Here is a 24,607-nt window from a genome sequence, read left to right on the forward strand (position 1 = left end):
CTTTTGTGGATCTTCAGAAGGGGCAGCATAATTTTGCCCCAAATTCCCATGAACTGGGACTGGGGAAGAGGAACACCTTCTTCATGGTCAGTTACGGCCGGTGGAAATGATGCAGCAGTTGCTAGTTTTTGTGAAAATGGAGATAAAGCTTATGGGGTTGAAGAGTGAGAAGCAGCTGCACCAAATGCAGTGTTGGTTGTTGGATGCTCGCCAACCAAAGACGGCAGGGACCCGATACTCACCCTCGCAGTACTGGGCACAGCAATTGGGGCCCGAAAATGGGAGTTAGCATTATCTACCAAATCAAACTCTCCCCAAAGTGTCAAGACATCGTCCTCGGTCGGTGTAACTATCTCAAGAGGTTGAGCATCATGTTGAGATGATAAGGATCATCGTCTTCTTTGAAGAGAAGCTCCCTCATCACTAGCTTCTTCATCATTGTCGATCATCACGGTGTCTACGACCGACCTGAAAGGAGAGCAAGTCACCATCACTATCGGAGATGACTCGGGGGAAGCAGTCTTCGCCCTCTTATTCTTTTCCTCGGTGGGGAGGAGCGTCTTCTTTTCGGTTATTTGTCCTCTGGTCGGGGACTCCGTAATGATACATTTGTACCCAAAGCAGGCTCGAAGATACCTGTTCAAGTAAGTGCTTCCTGAAGCAGCCTCGCCGCATCAGTAGGATCAGCCAAGACGTCCTCCTCAGTGCAGCAACAGAGCTCGCGGGTACACCTCAATTCATAGACAAGGTAGAAGGGATCAATCAAGTTCTTCACATGAAAGATTGAAACAAGGTGAGTTTGAATTACCATGATTTTTGGCCTTCCACCCGTATTTAGGGGCCAGTTCTTTCCACAAGCGAGTTTCAGGCGTCATAACATCCAAGATCTTCTGGACCCACCGGTCCAAACCTTCAACAACCGGTGGGATCCATCGAGTTGCTGAAACAGTCAAAGGATGGAGGATCAATACGGGTATAGGAGAATATTTAGTAAAAGAAATATTAAACAAAGAGCTCACGAGTGTTGTTCCAAGCGCCGGAAAGGATGAAGTCGTTGCCGGAATGATATCGTAGGTGGCAACTGCAACGAACCATTCCATCTACCCACGGTCGTTGTCATCGTCCATGCTAGATAACAAAGCATGGTGGCCATGCTTGCAGAGGTTTATCATTCCCCCGCGGGAGATCTTGGGAGAATAGAGATTCATTATATGAGCTAAGGTTAGCTCTTCTCTCGTCTCCTGGCACAAACACCGAAGACAAGCAACCGTCCTCCACACAGAAGGACTTACTTATGCCAAATACACTTGGTCGCGGAGGTAAAACTCTGCAATAACGGAGTAAATCTCTCCACTCAAAGAGAACGCACCCAAAGTAAAGGGATACGTGTAAAAATATGTAAAACCCTCCTTGGGTAGGGTCATTCGCTCCGATAGATCAGGAGCAACAATATCTAAATCATGACAACGTCAATCTTCCTTCACAGCAGGAATGCTAGAGGGACGGATGGAAGAAGGATACCTGTTGACGGCCCATGTACGAGAGTTAGCAGTAAGAAAATTTATCTTCGAAATCTTTTGTGGTAATAAGACTTCTAAGGATGATGGAGCCCATTTTTAGAGGAGTAGAGTCCTCGGCCTTGTTATTGTTCTTTGAAGAACTGGTACGCTTTGACGAAGAAGCCATTGTATGGAAGAAGGAAAAGGTTTTTGCTTGAAGATAATTAGAGAAAAGATGAAGAGTAGGAGGCAATTCGAATAAGGGAAGCTTGAAAAATTATGGAGTATAAGGGAGAAGGTTGATGCGTATAAGTAAAAGTTTTGGCGGCTAAATTCATGGCCATAATTACCTCAATAATCGGCAAAAGTTGTGCTAAATCGTGGAATGACGCGTGTTCAGGGCATTAAATGTGGAGAGACGTGCGTCTAATCAACCGTCAGAAGACTTCAGAGGGAGTTATAGTAATTCCCGCCAAAAGAGTGTTTCTAATAACTTTCCGGTAACACAATGTCATGTCACCAGAAAGCAGGGGGACTATCTGTATAAGGTAAAATATGCTATGACATGTGGCCGTCCAAAAGAGGGACATATGGAACCCAAGACGGGGGGATGGCCAAGACCGAAGACAACTGTTCCGTTTGTCACCGGAAAGAATAACGCTCATAAATATGTGATAAATACTCTTCGCCCGGTAGCATTTATTAGAGAATATTCCATGGCATTAAGAGTGATTGACCGTTACAGGGAATTTGGCATTTATGTTCACTGTTACATCTCCATCAATGACCCTCATAATTGACACTAAAGAGGAACACGATCCTAGGACCTCCTTCCCTAGACGTAGCTAAATAGTGAGATCTATTATCATTGTAAAGGACATGAATTTTCTGGCAAACTTATACTATACTCTATCCAAAGCTTAATACAATTTTATCTTCTTACTCTTTGATTTCATTATTGTTGTGCTCGAAACCACTGTGTTTCTGCTATTTTGTCTCCTTCTCAAGGCTAAGTATTGCATATTTCTTCAATCATCTTATTATTTCAGGATCAAATTAATTCACTTGTCTATAACCACGTATAAATTCAATTGTACTGTTTTACGGGTAAACAGTAGCCTTCTAAGTCAGCAAATATATATTTTTTTTTATTTTTTTTTGTAGTTAGCAAATATATTTACCTACTAAAAAATAAAGAGTGCAGAGCGGATCTTGGGGAAGGAATAATCAATTGAAGAGATTCCTTTCAGATCTTGCAGAAGCCGAAACTGTAGACTTTGGGAGATAAAAACCAGTAAATGGGTCGTGGAAAAGGGACAAAAGTCAAAGGTTTTATGTGTAGTTGGGTTTATGTAAAAATGGGTTATTTTCTTTTTACTGGGTAAATATATTAACCAACTTTTAAAAAAATAGTGTTGACTTGGAAAGACATTGGCATTATAGCTGATTTGGCATGTCTATTAGACGTTTCGATCAAAGTTAATAAATTTTCCAACTATATTTATTTTTAAAGTAGCAAATTATAAGTTCAATGACTTTAAATTACAAATTTGTTAAAGTAATTTTAGTGGAAAGCATCAGAAGTTAGATGACTATAGAGAAATTAACCAATATTAAAGAAGGAGGTCTTAATGGAAAATAAATCAATCTATATGTTCTATTACTACCTAGATTTAGTAGCTTTCTAACTAATTTTCCAAATTTTTTGGATATTTGATTATCGTAAATTTTTTGATATGTCTTACTTCTATATGTAACTATTTATATTTAAAGTTTTGTTTTAAGAAATGAAGAAAGTCACTCATTGGCATAAACAATTAGTAATATTCGAAACATACCCTTGGTTTTATAGATGGATCTGACTTATCTTAATCAACTAAACTATTTGAAGTTCTCAAAATAAATAAAGATCTAATTAAAGACCAAACTTTATCAAGCTGGTAGCAAACTCTGAAATATGTTGAGATGGGGTAACTTGAGGTTCGATGACTGTAATGGTTAGTTAACTAGTGTCAGTTAGACGGGTAAATGAGTTAGTTAATTATTGTTAGTGGTTAGTCAGTTACATGATAGCTGGATATTAGTTGTACATTAAAGTGCATAATTGTATAAATAAATCAGTTAGTGGAATAATAATACACGTGCTTTCATTTCCAAAATCTGCAATCCAATTACAGAGCAAGCTCTCATTTCTCCGTTCCTTCATTCATCTCCTTCTTCATTCTCTTTTGTTCATCAAAGATTATAGATTACAGAGCTAGAATTCATGGAGTTTAACATGGTATCAGAGCCTAACGATTGTTAGTATAACTGTATAAAATACGATCCACAAAATTGTTGAATTCGAGTTTTTGGTGAAGCTCTGCTGTGGTGATTGACGATGCAGAGCCGGAAGAACTCAGTGACAATCATCCATTATATTTGCATGCAACGGATACATCTTGAACAATGTTGATCTCACCACAATTGACCAGACCGGAAAATTACTCTGCATGGGGTCGGGCCATACAAATTGCAATCCTAGGAAGAAACAAACTAGGGTTCATAGACGGCACCTGTAAGAGGGAGAATTACAGTCCAAATCTAGTCAATTTATGGGAGAGATGCAATGCAATAGTTTTATCATGGATAACGAACTGTGTTTCCAGGGAATTGTACAGTGGGATTGTATATTCACAAATGTTGCGTCTGTATGGGGAGATTTGAAGGAGCGTTTTGACAAAATAGATTGCTCGAGGATTTTTCAGATTCATAAGGTGAACCATCAATAAACATGGCAGGCACTGTTAATGCCTTTCTATTAGATTCACACAGGAAAGAATGGATTGTTGACTCAGGAGCAACAAGTTATATGATTTCAGATTTGAGTATGCTAGACAGTAAAACTAAACTAGAAGTTCATGAATACCAAACAATGCACTTACTAAATGGAGGAACTACTGTTGTCACACATGTTGGTTCATGTAATTTCACTGGTAGAAATAGACAATATTCTATACATACCAAATTTCAAGTACAACTTGTTATCTATCTCTAGACTCACAAAGCAATTGCAGTGCTCAATCACTTTCTTTCCATATTTTTGTATGTTTTAGGACTTTTACAATGGGAAGGTGATGGGATTGGTAGAGAAAGAGGTGACCTCTACTTGTTTCCTAAAATTCCAGCTAAAAGGATCACAGATGCAAATAAAGGACTGGTTACAATAAAAGAAAAGGTGGATGTAGAGGTTTGGCATAGAAGATTGGGGCACGCATCAGTTGGAGAAATAAGAAAACTATTAGGACTGTCATAAGAACAATGTAGGAGTATAATTTAGAACTGTATGATTTGTCCATTAGCAAGATATATTAGACTACCACTCAATTACAAGTAGAACTGAGATTTTTCATCTACTACATATAGATGTATGGGGTCCTTACAATGTACAATTTTTTAATGTGTATAAAATATTTCTAACAATAGTAGATGATCACTCTAGAATTACTTGGTTGTACTTACTGAAATTTAAAAGTGATGTAATTGTGGTATTAAGAAATTTCTTCAGGATGGTGCAGACTCAGTTAGGGAAATCTGTTAAGCTGTTGAGGTCACATAATGGAGGGGAATTTGTTAACACAAGTTGTTCCCAACTTTTTCAATCTCTGTGGATTTTACATCAGAGGACATGTATGCACACCATACAACAAAATAGGATGACTGAAAGAAAACACAAACACATCTTAAAAATAACTAGAGCAATTAGATTTTAAAGTGGAATTCCTCTAAAGTTTTGGAGACATTGTGTGCTGGTAGCAATCTATTTGATTAATAGAATGCCGCCCGTGGCATTACAAGGAAAATCTCCTTATGAGGTCTTCTATAAGAGGAAGCCTGGCTTAAAACATCTGAAAGTAATGGGGATGCTTTGCCAAAAGGTTGAATAACCATGAAAAATTCGCTACCAGGGCAATTGCGTCTGTCATGATGGGATATTCAGACTTGACCAAAGAATATATTCCGTATGATCTAACTGCTCAAACATTCTTTGTGAATAGAGATGTTAGTTTCAGAGAGACTTTGTTTCCTTTCAAACACAGTAATGAGAAATAACCACTATTGTTTTCTAAATTGGTATAGATCCTTTACCATATGATCCTTCTTCAGACCATGAAGAAGTAGCAAGTTTCACAAATGATATAGGTATTGATCATCAAATTGATACAGATGTAGCAGATCTACCAGCTAGTACACCAGAATTACCAGCTAATACAACAGACATTCCTAATGCAGAACCTCCTATGGGTGATATAACTCTGTCTGATCATGATCAACAGGATGATGATGTGATCCACAATGCAATGCCATCAGATGATTCAACAACACTAAGGAAATCAGTCAAAACAAAGAAAACTCCTAGGTGGATGAAGGACTTCATTGCACCAACCACTAATTGTGCCTCACAACGAATATACCTTATTCAACACTCAGTTAACTATTCCAGTCTCAGTCTCAAATACAGACACTTTTTAACAACTCTTACTTCTATAGTAGAGCCTATAACCTTTAAGGAAGCTTCATAATATCCTAGATGGGAGGAAGCTATGAAGGTTGAAATCTCAGCATTAGAAGAAAATAGGACTTAGGGAATTGGTTCCTTTACCAGTAGGAAAGACTTCTATTGGTTGTAAATGAGTTTTTAAAGTGAAGTCTAAGACAGGAAACTTCCCTTTTTTTTTACTTTTAAGTAAGTAAGACCCTGTCCTCTTCCTTCTCACTCAAGAAACTGGTGAAAGTCCTTTCCCTTTGCTGCAGCTTTCACAGTCCCACTCCTCCTCAGACGGGCACTCTATATAAGCCTCAAAAAATCCAAACAAGCTATCTAATTCGACGCTCTCCAAATTTTCCCGCCAGACAGGCTCACCCCCGGGCAGTACAAGGCTAATGGAGATGTAGAGAGATATAAAGCAAGGCTAGTATCCAAAGGCTACAATCAGAAAGAAAGGCTCGATTACACTGAAACATTATCTCCAGTTGTGAAGATAGCTACTATCAGATCAATGGTTTCTTTTGCTGCAACTAAAGGCTATCACATCCATCAAATGGATGTGCACATTGCTTTTTTGCAAGGGGATGTTCCTGATGAGGTTTACATGCACTTGCATGAGAGCTTTGCAAGACAGGGGAGAGATCACACCTTGTTTGTAGGCTTGTCAAATCCCTCTATGGATTGAAGCAAGTAAGCAGACAATGGAATATCAAATTAACTGAGTATTAGCTCAGGGCTTCACTCAGAGTAGTTTGGACTATTCTTTGTTTACATAGAAACATAATAATAATATATTTGTTATCTTAGTATATGTGGATGATATGTTGATTACTGAAAATAATCTGAATCTGATAGAGGTTACAAAAGAGAAACTGAACCAAACATTCAAATGGAGGATCTTGGAGAGTTAAAATATTTTCTGGGAATTGAATTCAGCAGGTCAATAAAGGGCATTTTGATGAACTAGAGAAAATATGTCTTAGAGCTAATTGGAGAATTAGACTAAGTGATGCAACGCCACCTTGGACTCCACTTGAATACAATCAACAGTTTACCAACAAGGAATTAGATGACATTACAGTAGTAAATGATGACGATTTGCTAGAAGACAAAGGACAATACCAAAGGCTCATTGGGAAACTATAACACTAACCAGATTAGACATAGCATTTGTTGTACAAATTAAGCCAGTTTATGCAGGAGCCTAAAAGAAGTCAATGGGAGGCAGCCCTAAGAGTTGTGAGATACATCAAAAGGGAACCAGGACTTGGAATTCTAATGAGAAGTGAGAAGAACAGTATGTTGACTGCATACTGTGATGTTGATTGTGCATCATGTCCCAACACAAGAAAATCAGTGACTGGCTTCCTTGTGAAATATGAAAATTCTCTCATATCCTGGAAATCAAAAAAATAAAACACAATATCAAGAAGCTCAGCAGAAGAAGAATACATGAGCATGTCATAGACAGTTGCAGAATTAGTTTGGTTAACTGGAATGTTTAAGGAGTTAGGAGCAAATGTGAGGGAGCCTGCTAACTTATTCTGTGATAACAAGGCAACAGAAGAAATTGCGGCAAATCCAGTGTATTATGAGAGGACAAAGCATATAGAGATTGATTGTCACTTTGTGAGGGAGAAAATCCAACAAGGCTTAGTAAGAACACAACATGTTAGTTCCAAAGAGCAGCAAGCAAATATATTGACTAACGCACTTCTGAGGTCGCAGCATGAATATTTGGTATCCAAACTAAAAGTGCTCAATATTTTTGCACCTACCAGTTTAAGGGGGAGTGTTGAGACCGGTGTAACTTGAGGTTCGATGATTGTAATGGTTAGTTAACTAGTGCCAGTAGACAGGTAAATGAGTTAGTTAATTATTATTAGTGGTTAGTCAATTACATGACAGCTGGATATTAGTTGTACATTAGAGTACATAACTGTATAAATATATAACTTAATGGAATAATAATACACGTGCTTTCATTTCCAAAATTTGCAGTCCAATTATCTGTTCCTTCATTCATGTCCTTCTTCATTCTCTTTGTTCATCGAAGATTCTAGATTTCAGAGCTGGAATTCATGGAAGTTAACAAAATATACTCTATTACATCTATTACTCTGCTGCTATAGTAATAATAATTTTCTGGTCATCTTACTATGCAATGATCGAGCTTCATAAGAAGTTATTAAGTAAATAAATAAGACAAAAATCTTAATTAGTATTAGATGCGAAAAGGAGTAATGACCAAGAAAAATCACATGCTGACCCTAATTTTCTATTACGCTTCACATGATGTTATTTAACATAAAATAGTTCGTTGTTTTTCACTTTCACTGATACTGGTCTGTAACTTGAATTTTATGGAGAATTTGATTGGATTTTAAAGTATTTTAAGTAATTTCGTTTGGTTAGTCTACTATTAAATGGGAAGATCAAAAGACGACGTTGTCGGCTCAACTAATGCAATTAAAAAATAAAAACAAGAAAATGATACAGAAAGAAGAAAACTTTGAATTTACTTTGAATTAATGCACAAGGAGAAAATAGAGTCCTAGGTTGTACTATGATGAGAATCTACTAACGTGCTCTCCGCACACTATAATTTCATAATTAAAAAAATTAACATCCTTAACTTGTATGCACTAGTCATCAATCGATGTTAATTCTTTTTCGTCTTTTTCTTGTTGTTTTTTTTTCTCTATTTTTTCCCCTTATTGTATAATGAAAGATTGCAAAATTTTAAAAGCTATACGCAAGGTTTCTCAAAGCAATATATAAGGTTGATTTGTCAAAATTTTAAGTAACTTGAACAGTAGTTGAACTCAATCTTAAATATTATGTACTTAATCTCTTTCCCTTTATATGCGGATAGGGTCGAGGTTTTTTATACTCCTGGTTATTTTATTAATTGATTGTTTATAATCTCCTTGTAATTCATTGAAATAGAGGTTAAATATTGTGCTATAATTCTCTTTGTAATTCTTTCTGACCGAAAATAAATATTTTGACTTCATTTATAGTTTACCTTTCTTTAGAAAAAATAAATAAATTCGGATGGATATTAGTATTTAAAAAGAACTCGATTTGATCTGCCATTTTGAGAGTCAGGGAATGAAGATTTGAATCCTTCATATGCCAGAAACCAAAACTTAATAAAATGGTGAAAATAATTTATATTCCTCAACTTTACTTATCAAACTCTCCCTCCAACTTTAAACATTTGCCATTCTCCTCCTCCTAATATAACTCGAATGGTAGTATACAAAATTTGAATAAACCAACCAATTGAAAGTAAAAAAAATGGTTATAAAGAACAAAGCAAGTAAACTAAAAAATGGGAATAAATTAGACTCAAAATATCTGCAGTGTCAGAAGTGCGGTAGTAGTAGTACACACTTTAATATTGTAAAAAAGGAAAATACAGAGCACCCGGTCAAAGTAGTAGCAGCCTCTCCTAATTAAACAAATAAAAAGTCATAAATCATGATACCTCTGACTACAGAATTCTACTCTCGTGCTCCCTCCCTCTCTCTATATATCTTCAAAGTTGGAACGCTGAAAGCGAAGCAAAATAGTCAAACGACAAATGAACAAAAAGGACCGTTGAATATTACATGCAAAAAGTTATACTCCATCTTTTAATTTAGATGACATATTTTGTTTAGTAAAAGCCAATTTAACTAAAATTTAAATCTAAATTAGAAAACTAGATATTCAAAAATTGTAGGAAAAGTGCTACAAATTACAATTTTTACCATATTAATATGACAAAAAATACATTTTAAAATGTTAATAGAAATTCATACAAATATATAATCTAAAATAAATGGGGGCCCAATTTCTCTCCACCACTTGTTCCAATCCAATTTCAAAGTCAAGTCTTCCCTCTCCCAGTCAATCTGAATTATGAAAAAACATAATAGTATTTTCTTTTCACCTTAGTCCTTCCCCTTTTTATACACACTTCTCTTTTTAGTTTCTTCTAAACCAGTTATCTTTATGATCTCATTTCTTACAATTTTCTTGCCCTTTCCCATTCAAACCTGGATTTCTTTCTTTTAATCTTCGCCGTTCACATACACTTATTAAGTCTTGGTTGCGTTCATCTCTTCCTCTTTGACGTGAAAATAAGAAACCAAAAAAAGTTCGTTAAATTGAGGGTCTTCTTAATTTTAATTGGTATATGTTTATATGGTTGGTATAATGATGGAAAATTGTAACGGCGGTTCAAGTTCAGCTCCAGCTCCAGCTCCAGCTCCTTTCTTATCAAAGACTTATGAATTAGTAGATGATCCTTACACAAATCCAGTCGTTTCTTGGAATCACAATGGCCGTAGCTTCGTTGTTTGGAATCCACCTGAGTTTGCCAGAGATTTGCTTCCTAAATACTTTAAACACAATAATTTCTCCAGCTTTATCAGACAACTTAACACTTATGTAAGTGTATCATCCTTGTGAGTTTATTTTTAAGCTCTTTTCGGTCTTAAATAAAATGGCAGTCCGGTGCACTAAGCTCATGTTATACGCGGGGTCTGGGGACGGGCCGGACCACAAAGGTCTAATGTACGCTGCATTTCTGTAAGAGGCAGTTTTTATAGCTCGAACCCGTGACCTCATAGTCACATGGCAGCAAGCATTCTCCTTTCTTTTTCAGTTTTAAATACTTTTTGTTTAACAAAGTTTTATTTATTTATTATTCTATAGGGGTTCAGAAAGGTTGATCCTGAACAATGGGAATTTGCAAATGAGGAGTTTTTAAGAGGACAGAGACATTTATTGAAGAATATTTATAGACGAAAGCCGATTCATAGCCACTCTACAACAGGATCACAATCTGTGGCGCCATTGACTGATTCAGAAAGACAAGAATATGAAGAAGAAATCGAGAGGCTGAAAAGGGAAAATAGCTTACTTCAGTCATCTGCTGAAAAGCATGAGAAATTTAATCAAGAATATGAGTTTGGTGTTAAGTCTATGGAACAACGTTTGCAGAATATTGTTCATAGGCAGGGGAAATTGATATCCCTTTTGGCTCAACTATTACAAAGGCCTGAATTTTCGTCCGATTTGATCCAATACACAAACAATAACAGCAAGAAAAGACGGTTGTTAGTATCAAATTGCTTAATTGAGGAAGAGAATGCAACTAACTCTATAGTTGTTCCGAAGTTAGACATGGACATAGTTAAAAAGTTGGATTCTTCCATCAATTTTTGGGAACGTTTTCTATATGGAATTCGGAACAGTACTCCAACCAAAGATCAAATGCATGATTTTGAGCATACACAAGTTTTACCTTCACCAATTGTCATACGCGAAATGGATACTTCGTCTGATGATTCTGGCAAAAGAAACTCTCCTATCGATCATTCATCGTCGCCTTCAAGGGATATACAATCGTCCCCCGAGTTAGAAGGACCTTTGAGTCCAGTCATATCATCGATTTATATCAATCTCGAATGTCAACTTAAGCCATCAGATCAGAGTAATGCAAGTATTGATGCGACGAAAAATCAGGTTGAGGGTAGCACTGACATGTCTAAATCAGTGTCAAACTCGGGTAATGATGTATTTTGGCAACAATTCTTAACTGAGACTCCTGGTTTATCTGAGCCGCAGGAAGTTGAGATCGTAAGTAAAGACACCAATGGCTTGACGTGTGATACCATGTTAGCAGAAGAAAACCAGAGATATTGGTGGAGTCGCGGATTTAATGTAGAAAATCTTGCTGAACGTATGGGGCTTCTCAGTCCAGCAACAGGAAGCTGAGTTGGTTCACTCTTTCCTTTGACATTTCTATATGTCTGTTGTTGAACTTTTCCAGTTTGAAGGGGAGCGTTGGAGCAACGGTAAGGTTCTCTCTGTGTGACCTATAGTTCACGCGTCCGAGCCGTGGAAACAACCACTAATGCTTGCATTAGGTTAGGCTCTCTATATCACACCTCTTGGGTGTCGCCCTTCTCCGGATCCTGCGTGAACGCGGAATGCCTTGTGGGTCGAGCTACCCATCTGATGTCCCTGAAGGAACTCTTGCTGATTTGTTTGTGTAATAAATAACAAATAGAGTTCCTAGTCCTTAGATCACTCAGTAAACTGAAGGTAGATGTTAGCAAATTTTTTGTGGAATTTTTGGTTTAGACTATGTTTGTAATTATCCTAGTCCTAGTGAGTAATCTATTTGTGTTATAGAGGATTAGAGCTTTTGTACGTTCAATGAGCAAACTCTTCATTTGCAGCTTCCCTATTCATCGACGAAGGAGTTTTTAGTAGCTAGGGGATATAGTTCAAGGGGATTTTAGGTACACCGGATAATTTAAGTAGAAAATTGACAAAAACATAATAGTTTAAGGTGATTTTAGGATATTAACTCTTTAACTTATGTACCATATACACGACTAGTGTAGTTTAACTTTATGGTTTAACTTTGTTGTATCAGGTTGCTAATCTTATTTATATTGACTGTTACATGTACTTCTTTTAGATGATCTGATAGCATAAAAATTCTTTTGTACTAGTAATATTAGTGTATATAAATTAAACTCGTGTTGAGACGAAGATTATTCTTTGATAAAAACGATTGGAGAACCCTTCAAACAGAGTGATCATCATAGAAATATAGGGCAACAGCCAGTACGAAAAGTACAATTCAGCTTGCAGTACCAGTGTAGCAAGTTTGACTTTAAAAGACATTGCAGGTCCACATCCTCCTTGATTTGATCAGTGCTTATAGGTTATAGCTATGTATCGTGAATAGAGGTGGGCCGACGATTTGAAGTTTATGGGTTAGGATTCGTAATTCTATCGCCTCTATTTAATTTATTGGGTTCAAAATTTATTATTTGTAGATATTTAGCGGATCTTTTATCACATGTTCATGGTCTAAGCCGACAACTTGTTCGTTGAATATGTCCCTCATCATGAATCCTCCTCCTTTAGTGTTCTATTCATGGACTGATAACTGTCTATGCCAAATTTCCAGTTGCAATTTATTTGGTCACCTAACAAAGAATAATGTCATGATTCTCAATAATATATGTTGCCTTGCACATGGATACCCTTCAATTGTATCAAGCATTGTAGTGGAATAAATATAACATTTTCACTTTTAACCGGAGATTTTAAGTTGCGAACGGCGATATTGATTGTCTTCTTATTATTAAATTTATCATAGGAAAATTGTACAAAATCATTCCCAATCTCAAATACGTGCTACAAGTGAACAAGGTTATCTTTAAGTACATTTAGAGGAAGCCAAACAAATAGATTTATTTGCTGAAAAAAGTCGTAAACACAAGGAAGATTGGTTAATTTGACAGAATCACAAAAGCAATTTAAGTTTCTTATCTCTCAGGTTGCTTATGAAATATTCTAATAACTTTTAGTGTTTCTCTCAACCTAACAAAACAATCTATATCTGTATACTATATTAAAAGCACGAAGACATTTAGCAAAATATCGTTCGCTTTTTTTACCCACTAAAGATAAATTTCACATTAGACATAATTGTAATTTAAGTTACTTTCCTAATATTTAGAGTATTTAAATCACCTAAAATTTTGGTTAAATATTTGCTTAAAGTCCTAATTTTTAGCCTTTGGCCATCATAACATATTAATTAATAAGAAAACGTGAGTTTCTTACACTCAATTGAATACTATTTATGAAATAATTACGTACAATAAAGGACTAAAATTTAAAACTAATGCCTTTTCTTTTCATTTCAAACTTGATCTTTATCACACAAAAAAAATATTCTGAAGTCCCTCAATTTTATGTTAAATACTATAAGAAACACTTCATTTAATAGTTTTTTAATTAATTTTTTAAAATTTTAGAGCTTAAAATTAAGTAAAATTTACTTATTAATTTGTTTCTTATTTGAACCGTGGAGAAAGTTAAAATTTGTTTTTTCTTTTCGTTTCAAGCTTTTTATAAGTCTTACACGTAAACTATATAAAAATGATGGAAAAAATAAAATAAAGGGAAAATAAAAAGATTTAAGAAAGAACAGGTATGTGTTCTTGGACAATAGCGTAGACAGTTCACTTTTTAAAAATATACAGTACAGGACTATTGTACTAACAATATTATTCAATATTATACTTTTAACTTTCAAAAGTTTTAAATATACTATTATAATTATGAGCAATGTTGAGCAAAAATCACTAAAAGCCACAAAATTAACAAGATATTTTATGAGATTCTTTAATTTTTAATCTATGATACATTTGATTAGCTAAATATGAGTGAGTTTATTAGCTAGTTTTCAATTGTAAATTCTCTTATTAGCTTTCTTTTTTTTTCTTTTTTTTTCTTTTTTTTTCTCTTAATGTCTTTTTTGTTTATTATTGCACTTTGATTTTATGTTTATTTAAAGTTCGTAGTTTATTAGTTACCTGGTTATATGTTGTAAGTTGTATCCTTCAAGATTATTTTGATGTCCAAGGTTCTTGAAATTATAAACTTGGAACAAATTTTAAGTTGAATTATTGATGTTGAGGACTTATAAGATAGTTTTTTTAATTATTGCGTTAGTTATACACAATCAATATTCATGATTATCTTTAGGAACTTACACTTTTATTTTATAATTTAATACTATTTTTTAAATAAATTTATACTCATCGAGACAAGGTTCACGCGCATCGCGCGTACCCTAAGACAAGTATATACACTATATTAAAAGCACGAAGCCCCTTAGAGAAATATGGTTCACCTTTTTAATCCTTTAAAAATAATTTTTATATTGGATAAAGTTGTAATTTAATTAGTTTCCTACTATTTAGTACCTTGAAATCTACTAAAATTTTGGTTATTAAATTTTTCCTTATTTGAGTTATGTAGTTATGTATATTAATATTCAGGACTTTAAAAGATTTTATCTCATATAAATCTTTCCTTATTTAAACTATATAATATAACTAATAATTAAGAATTTGAAATCATTAATATTTTTATTCAAAAGAAACTTGTGTTCGTTCACATATAGTTTTACATTCCAGCAACATGATTTTTTTTTTACACCTATATAAACTTGTTATGAATTCTAACTCTTTAAATTAAAAGTCTTAATTTAGATAGGAGTGCCTTGAAGTTTTTACATTTACTTAATTTGTATAAATATATTCCATGAACCATCTTCCTATATATATTCAAAAGATAACCATTGGGAATAACACAAAATCAAGAATTGAATATCATTTTAATTTTTGTTTGGTTTCTGTTGTCCTCTTCACAAGATAGTGAATACGAACAACTCGCTATTGTGCCTTAGGACACTATTCAATTGTTCCTTCTTGTGGATCTATATCAGGTGCTTAATCCGAGCACAATAATTTTATGATATTATCTGATAGTACCAACTGATTATTTCAAAATAGTAAGGATATTTTAATTGCCTTACAGTACAAGAAAAGCTATTGAACTAGATCGTCACAACTCAGGAAGATGTGACAAAAAAAATTTCATATATTAGTAATGAAAATTATATTTTCAAACTATGCATCATTTGCGTATTACCTTTATTTTTGTATTAACCTAAAGTATTTTTATTATAAAATAAGTGATGCTTTGAACATGATTCTCATTCAAAAAATTTTGCAGTTATGTTATCCTTTCACTCTATGTCCTCCTGACATAAATAAATGGTCTATACATCTTTTTTTTAAATAAAAAATGGTAAGATTCTGTATTTCGATAGTATAAATTTTTACTAAAATAATATTTATGTAATTTTAAAATTTTATGCTCACTGATATAGGGTACCCTAAGACTAGTTAAACAAATGTCACCAAGAAAGAAAAAAAGGAAAAAGGAGAAAGTTTTAAATTAATTATCATTGGCTATTTTGTCAATATCCGTGAGTGGCTGCTAATAACTCATTTTTTAGTCAAAGCAGTTTGTAAACATCATTTTAAAGGATCAAGTTAAATCTTAAATTCAAGATACTACAAGACTCTTGATATCCTAGGAGTCTATCAGGGTTTCTTGGGAGGTTACTCTACCCTAAACCCTAACGCACAACTATATAAAGGGATGCATATTCCCTTGAAGAGGCGTCTAAAAAAAATCCCATAAATCTCGGGATATTTACAAAGGGATCAAGGCATAAAATAATATCGTGATCAATAGATGTTCTTCTTGAGAATCAAGTACTTCAAGAAGAATATCCATACAATGATCGACTTTCATGGAGATTAAATAATCCAGAGAGGTTCGCATCAACCTACGTTCGAGAATACGCTGATCCAAGCCTCGAATCACGGAGAACAATTTGGAGGAAGAATTAAGGGAACAAATAGAATTGTACCCGCATTATTTTATCAATAAAATTATGTTTCTTCATACTTATATTGTGGTTGCAATTTATTTGTGTATCACATATAATTTATTGTCTACAAATTTTGGCATGCCCACTGGGACAATCTCTACCTCTCATCTCAACTTTTCAATCACAAAAGTTCAAGAACATTGAAATGGATTCAAAGAAAATCAACTCGAGTTCAATTTCCACCAAGGCTGCTAATTTCAGGTTCTATGCTGATGTGGAAAGCATCCTCGATGTTACTTTTGGAAGCTTTGGACCAGTTACGATGAGTAAAGCAAGCTCGTTAGGACAACAAGCACCCCACTTGCCGTCCTCATCAACCCCTGTTTTCGGATCTTCATCCTCAAAAGGAGCAAGATCTTCCACAAACGTAACAGAAGGAGGAAGTGATGTTGCTGAAAAGATCAATAAAACTCTTGCTCTGCTTGACCTCTCCGAATCCAAGCACTCTGCAGTGAAGGAAAGTGATGATGCTTCAAGTGATGGATCCTCCCCACTTACACCACATAGCGTGAGCCAATCGAGGATCAATCTGTGTGACAATCCATGATACTCTCCATCATCCACAACAATCATGCAAGCCATGGTGACAAACACTTCATCTGTGGAGGAGCAGTTGGCAAACTTGACGGAAGCAATCGATGGTTTGACGAAGTGCATGAAAAATCAAGATGCTAGAATCGACAAGCTAACAGATAGGGTGGGAATCTTGATGGAAGAAGAATCTACCCTCGCACCTGGCAAGCTCCCAGAAGTTCCAGAGAGTGATTCTCCCCCAAGACAAGTAGCATCCGCTAAGGCTATCCCTGTCTCATCTGAAGGGATGATTCTAATCGATCAACTGAAGGAGTTCATTGAAGGTACCGTTAAGAACAAGTATGAAGTTGCTCCCAAGTCCTCCCTTACATATGCAAAGCCGTACACTTCAAGGGTCGATATTTTGAAGATGCTTGCTGGTTATCAACCTCCAAAGTTTCAACAGTTTGATGGAAAAGGTAATCCACAGCAACACGTGGCGCACTTCGTTGAGACGTGCAACAATGCTGGTACTTATGGAGATTACCTTGTCAAAAAATTTGTCCGCTCGTTAAAAGGAAATTCTTTTAATTGGTATACAGACCTCGAGGTGGAATTTATTGATAGCTGGGATCAACTAGAGCAAGAGTTCCTCAATCGCTTTTTTAGACAAGCCGCAATGTGAGCATGGTGGAACTCACAAATACTCATCAACGGAAGGGTGAACAAGTTATCGACTTCATCAATCGTTGGAGGAATGCAAGCCTCAACTGTAAAGACAGGCTTAGTGAAGCTTCTGGCATAGAGATGTGCATCCTAGGCATGCATTGGGGATTGCGCTACATCTTGCAAGGTATCAAGCCTAGCACATTTGAAGAACTTGCAACTCATTCCCATGACATGGAATTGAGCATGGCCTCAGCTGGAAATAAAAGGCCGCCCATCTATGAACCTCGCAAAGCGAACGACAAGCAAGAAGTCAGGAAGTGGGGCAAGTTCGTACCCAAGTCTGAAAGCAAAGAAGCTATGAATATCAACACATCACCCGTGAAGTTCACTACGAAGGTGAGCAAGAAGCAAAATATGAAATCCACTTCTTTTCAAGATAAGCCAAGTGGAAAGTTGACTCTAAAAGAAATGCAAGAGAAAGATTACGCATTTCTGGATTCTGATGTGCCAGTCATTGTCAAAGAACTCCTCGAGTTAGATCTCATTAAGCTTCCAGAGATGAAGCGGCCAAATGAAGCTGGGAAAACTGATGACCCAAATTACTGCAAATATCACCAACTTGTGAGCCACCCTTTAGAGAGGTGCTTTGTCTTCAAGGACAAAGTTATGGACTTGGCTCATGAAAAGAAGATCGTGCTTGAAGATGAGAAAGCAAGCTCAAACCAAGTCTCTATCACATTTGGCTCATTCAGTCCAGATGAATTATGTAGTTTTAAAGAAAGTAAAGATGAAGAATTACTGGAGAACAACAAAGTTGAACACGATCAACCTGATGATAAGAAGGTTGGACGTTGGTGACTCGTCGTAGGCACCACAAAAGGATCCCACGAAAAGAATCAATAGAAAAACCAAAAAGGAAAATAATGGTGAAAAGACCGAGGAGATGGAATCCAGTTAAGCATTTGAAGAAACAAAAGTGGAGGTGCACCATCCTCAAAAGCCACGACATAAAGTGACCTTGGAAGATTTCTTGCCATGTTGGTTCTGCATGAAGATTTTCTGTGATGGTATTGAGGCCTCTTGTTGCAATGCTGTAAAGGGGAAGAAAAGAGTGATGACCTACCGTTGGCACCATCTTCAGAAAATATCATCGAGTCTATTCCTCAGGAAGTTAACGCGTGTGAGGAAAAAATTCACGTTCACAAATGACGATCTTCTGCTAGGTGACACTCTTCATAACCGCCCATTGTACATGGTTGGCTATATGAGTGATGAAGGGTAAATCGAATTTTGGTTGATGGAGGATCCTCTGTGAATATCTTGCCAATTCTCAATGTGAAATAACTTGGTATTCCCATGAACGAACTCTCAAAAAGTCGTGTGATGATCTAAGGATTCAACCAAGGGGAGAAAGAGCCATAGGTGCGATCGAGCTGGGAATCACCATTGAAGATATGCAATCAAGCGCATGGCTTCATGTGATCGATGCAAAGACTTCATACAACGTCTTGCTTGGAAGGCCTTGGATACATGAGAATAAAGTAGGTCCATCTACCTACCATCAATGTTTAAAATACTACGAGGGTGAAGTCGAGAAGAAGATAGTTGTTGATGATGAGCCATTCATCGAGGCTGAGTCACACGTCGCCGATGCAAAGTTCTACTTGAAGAACCACATTGTGAAGGAGCTAAAAGCTGATAATGGCATGAAAAGCAAGAATGCGAGCCTACAGCTAAAATAGCTGAGGTGACTACTGGTAAAGCCAAAGCTGTTACCGAGGAGGTACAACCCAACGCGAATAAATCTTATAGAGGGGATATTGTGTCTTATGGCAAGAAAGTAAGTCATGTGCTCCAATATGTCCCTAAAAGGAAGAAAGATGAAGGTGAATCATCTAATCTCCAAACTAACATGCAAAAGGAGTTAACTCTTCTGGTAAAACGAATTGAGGCAGTAAAGTTGCCCTCAAAGCCACTTGCAGGGTTTGTGGCCCAAAATAGTTTGCAAAATGTGGCACTCCCTAAAAAGCGAACAGATGAAGGTTTTGAGCCTAACGCTTACACGCTATTTGCAAAAGTTGGATACGATCCCAATGAGCCGTCAATATTAGGGAAGCTCCCATCAGAAGCTGCGTTGAGGCAACCTCGTGAAGGTTTGGGATACAAGCAACCGTCACCAGTGCGCATCTCCATAAGAAGGGCGAGCAACACAATTATATCACTGTAGAAGTCAAATCTGCCATTTCTAACAAGCCTTCTGTCTTTGATCGACTTGGAAAATCAACTGTGGGAACTTCTATATTTGAGAGATTGGGTCCATTAAAGAAGGGTAATAAGTTCCAGAGAAATTATCGAAATACAAGAACACCCGCGTCGCCCGAAATTCAGAAGATCTCTAAAGATTTCCAAAGTCTGGTTCCTTCTAGAATGAAGCGACAAACAAAAGTCATGGTTTCGTATGATGAGGTACTGAAGGTGAAGCCATACACTGTGGTCTTCACTAAAGAACGTGATGAAGATGAAGAAAGTGTGGGTTCTTCGTATCATGTTACTGTACAAGGCGAGAATGGTGTTCCATCTTTAATGGAGGATGTTTCACCATGTTATCACATATCCTTCAATGATAGGGACCCTCAAGAAGATAAAGATGCAAAGGATGCTCCGCCTGAACTTGAAGAAGGGGCAAAAACAACATTGGACGCTTTGAAAGAAGTAAACCTTAGGACTGATGACAAACCGAGGCCCACTTATCTAAGTGATTTACTAGCAGCCGTTGAAGAAAACACTTATATGGAGTTACTTAAGGAGTTTAAAGATGTCTTTGCTTGGAGTTACAAAAAGAGATTCCTGGCTTGGACCCTAAAGTAGCAGTCCATCACCTTGCAATCAAGAATGGCGCTCGTCCTGTTAAACTAGCTCAAAGTTGCTTTAGGTCGGACTTGGTTCCCTTGATTAAAAGTGAATTTAACAAACTTATCGAAGCTGGTTTAATTCGTGAAGTTAAATATCCAACATGGATTTCAAGTATTGTCCCTGTAAGGAAGAACAATGGCCAGATTCGAGTGTGCGTCTACTTCAGGGATCTCAACAATGCGTGTCCCAAAGATGAATTCCGGCTTCCTATTCCTGAGCTGGTGATCGATGCTACTACTAGGCATGGGGCAATGTCGTTTATAGATGGTTCGTCAGGCTATAACCAAATTCGCATGGCACCAGAAGATGAAAAGCTTATTGCATTCCACACCCCAAGGGTATTTATTGCTACAGGGTAATGACATTTGGCTTGAAGAACGCCGGTGCTACTTATCAAAGGGCTATGCACAATATTTTTGACTACCTTCTCCACAAAAATGTCAAATGCTGTGTAGACGACTTGGTGGTAAAATCAAGAAAGAGGGGTTACCACTTGAAAGACTTGAGAATGGTGTTTGAGTTGCTCCGCATGTACCAACTTAGGATGAATCCATTGAAATGCGCCTTTGGAGTTACTTCTAGAAAGTTCCTTGGTTTCATTGTCTGACATCGAGGAATTGAAATTGATCAAGCCAAAGTAGATGCAATCTTGAAAATGCCTGAGCCTCGGGATATTCACGAATTGAAAAGTCTGCAAGGAAAGTTAGCGTACTTTAAAAGATTCATCTCAAACCTAGTTGGGAGGTGCCAACCATTCAGTTGCCTTATGAAGAAAGGTGTCCTTTCAAATTGGACCAAGCGTGTAGCAATACCTTTGAGAGCATTAAATCCTACTTGATGAAGCCTCTAGTTTTAGCAGCCCCTATACTTGGAAAGCCGTTGATACTATATATTTCAGCACAAGAAAGGTCTGTTGGAGCGCAGTTTTCCAAGAAAATAGTGAGGGGAAAGAAAACTCTCTTTACTACTTGAGCAGGATGATAACACCAAACAAGCTGAATAATTCGCCAATTAAAAAGTTGTGTATGGCGCTAGTCTTCTCAATTCAAAAGTTGAAGCACTACTTTCAAGCTCATGTTGTTCGTCTTGTTTCTAAAGCAAATCCCATCAAGTTCGTGATGTCAAAACCTGTTCTTAGTGATCGACTAGCGAGATGGTATCTCCAATTTCAACAATTCGAGATTTTGTATATCCCTCAAAAGGCTGTAAAAGGACAAGCATTGGCAGACTTCTTGGCAGATCACCCTATACCTGATGACTAGGAGCTAACTGACGAACTACTTGATGAGGACGCAATGGTCATTGAAGTTCAACCTCCATGTAAGATAAACTTTGATGGTGCTGCACATCGCGGAGGAGCTGGTGGTAGTGTAGTGTTTGTCACTTCTCAAGGTGAAGTTCTACCCTACTCGTTTACGTTGACGTCGCTCTGCTCTAACAACGTTGCTGAGTATCAAGCACTAATACTTGGGCTTGAAATGGTTGTCGAAATGAAGCGGTTGCAACTGCAAGTCTTTGGTGATCAACCAGCTTTTAGGTAGTGTTGAGGTCAAGAAACCTGAACCACTCTTATATCATGATTATGCTAAAAAATTAATGGGATGGGTCGGTGACGTGACTATTCAACATGTGCCAAGGAAAGAAAATAAGAAGGTTGATACTTTAGCTTCCCTAGCTCCATCGTTAACCCTGCTTGATCAAGTGTAAGTTACTGTCTGCCAAAAATGGGTAGTATCGCCACCAAATGAGGCTGAAGGTGAAAAAAATGAACTCAAGCATGTTTTCGCTGTTTCTGAAGCTGATAAAGAAGAATGGCGACAACCCATTATCGAATACGTGAGCTATTGGATACTTCGAGAAAATCCAAGGAGAAGGACTGAAATCCGTCATCGTGCACCTCGCTTCCTCTACTACAAAGATACTCTGTACATAAGGTCATTCGACGGAGTACTCTTGCGATGCTTAGGAGAAGAAGAAGCACTCCAAGCTTTGCAAGAGGCATATTCTGGGGTATGTGGGTCACACCAATCTGGACCAAAGCTCCACTTCCATATAAAAAAGATGGGACATTATTGGCCAACGTTGGTAAAAGATTGCTTGGACTACACTCATAGATGCAAGGCTTGTCAATTCCATGCGAATTTTATTCATCAACCTCCTGAAGTGTTGCACCCGACTGTGGCATCTTGGTCGTTTGACGCTTGGGGATTGGATGTTGTTGGACCACTGCCAAAGTCCTCTGGTGGGCACCTATACATCTTGGCTGCAACTGACTACTTCTCAAAATGGGCTAAACCTGTTGCTTTTAAGGAAGTAAAGAAGGAAAATGTTGCAAGTTTCATCCGTGTAAACATTATCTATCGGTTTGGCATTCCTTGTTACACAATAACGGATAATGGCAAGCCATTCGACAATAGGTTGATGAATAAGATTTGTGATCTCTTTGGCTTCAAGCAACGCAACTCTTCTATGTACAGTGCTACCGCCAATGGTCTAGCCGAGGCATTCAACAAAACTCTATGCAACATGTTAAAGAAAGTCGTCCCTAAATCCAAATGAGACTGGCATGATCGTATGGAAGAAGCTCTGTGCGCATATAGGACAACTCACCGCATGGCAACACAAGCGACCCCTTATGCACTCGTTTATGGAATCGAAGCCGTCTTACCACTAGAGCATCAAATACCTTCATTATGATTAAAGGGATCACTGATTAAGAAGATGCTCGACTTCGATTAGCAGAGTTGGAGGCTCCTGATGAGAAGAGGTTGGAAGCTCAACAGAGTTTTGAATGTTATGAAGCTCGATTGTCTCGCGCCTTCAATAAAAGATTTCGCCCAAGATCCTTTCATGTAGGAGATCAAGTCCTTGCCATACGAAGACCCATAATTACTTCCCATAAACCTGTAGGGAAGTTTACTTCAAAATGGGATGGGCCATATGTCGTACAAGAAGCTTACAAGCTGGTTGATGCAGATGGCACGAGAATCGGCCCTATCAATGGCAAGTTTTTGAAGAAGTATTATCCTTGAAGTTGCAATGCTCTTTGACGCATGAGCCTAAACTGCATGTTCCTACACTCCTGGCCCGCATGACTCTAAACTATGTACGGTCCACCAAAAAAAATGTCCGCTAGGTTGAAAACCTCGAAAGAGGCGGCCTAGGAAAAAGTTAGGACATAAAAAAAATCACCCATTCTAAACTACGGTATGACTTGATCCTCTTCATCGAGGTACGTAGGCATCTTAGAGTTTCATTATGAGTTCAATCGCATAAAAGGTACATAATCCCCCAATCATTGTCTGAATGAAGTACGATGGAATGTAATCCATCGGCACTTGAAAATCGAGCTAAGATACCATTCTTCTGTTAATCTTTAGATCCCATTTGATTTAAAGGGGGCAAGCCGCTGTGGTAAATTTGTGCCTTCAATAAAATGATTAATACCTTTTAGGAGGCAGCCAAGCATTTGCATTGAAGTCTGGGGATTCGCTATGCCTTCATGTTTGCCAAACCTTCAAGTTTTTTTTGGTGTGCCTTCACGACGTTTCAAATTCAGTGGCCCAAGATATTTGGTGAGAATGAAGCTCTTAAATTTCAATTTCTGACAATTAAAAAGGTCTTACAATCTCGAGGCTTCCAAACCAAGATACAAATTTTTTGGTGAAGTCGCGCTAATTTGGAACTTTCGGCAAATCATAAACCAAAGTCGACTTCGAACTATCATCTGAAACTATCCTTAAGGCATTAAATTTTTCATTTTGGATATGTTTTAGATCTTCCAAGACTTTACGGTTAACTTACCACAATAGGACGAGAGGGAGATGCCTCAGACTAAGAAGAAAGGGCGTAAGAAATGGCCCCGAAAGAAAGGAAAGCTAGGACATGAAGTATTTTGAAGATTAGTTTCCAAGAAATCAAGTGGTTCATGATTTCGAAGTCCCTACTTCAAGATACAAAACTTTTGGCGAAGTCGCGCAAATCTGAAATCATCAGTGTGTCAGAATTTAGTATTGACTTCGAAATATTATCTGAAACTATCCTTAAGGAATTAAATTTTGCATTTTGGGTATGTTATATATTTGAAATTTAAGTTTCCAATAGATCAAACAGTTTGTGATTTAGGATACATCAAGATACAAAAGTTTTGGT

The 24,607-nt window shown here is 37.0% G+C and overlaps 1 protein-coding gene across 1 annotated transcript; it reads left to right on the forward strand.

Annotated features, from left to right (window-relative positions):
- Positions 1-10,001: 10,001 nt before the first annotated feature.
- LOC109210071 (heat stress transcription factor A-4b-like) lies at positions 10,002-12,465 on the forward strand. Its single transcript, XM_019373443.1, has 2 exons — positions 10,002-10,467; positions 10,735-12,465. The coding sequence occupies exons 1-2, from the start codon at positions 10,222-10,224 to the stop codon at positions 11,797-11,799; spliced, it is 1,311 nt and encodes a 436-aa protein (XP_019228988.1). The 5' UTR covers positions 10,002-10,221; the 3' UTR covers positions 11,800-12,465.
- The last annotated feature ends 12,142 nt before the right edge of the window (positions 12,466-24,607 follow it).

Source organism: Nicotiana attenuata, unplaced genomic scaffold (assembly GCF_001879085.1).
Source record: "Nicotiana attenuata strain UT unplaced genomic scaffold, NIATTr2, whole genome shotgun sequence".
NCBI lineage: Eukaryota > Viridiplantae > Streptophyta > Magnoliopsida > Solanales > Solanaceae > Nicotiana > Nicotiana attenuata.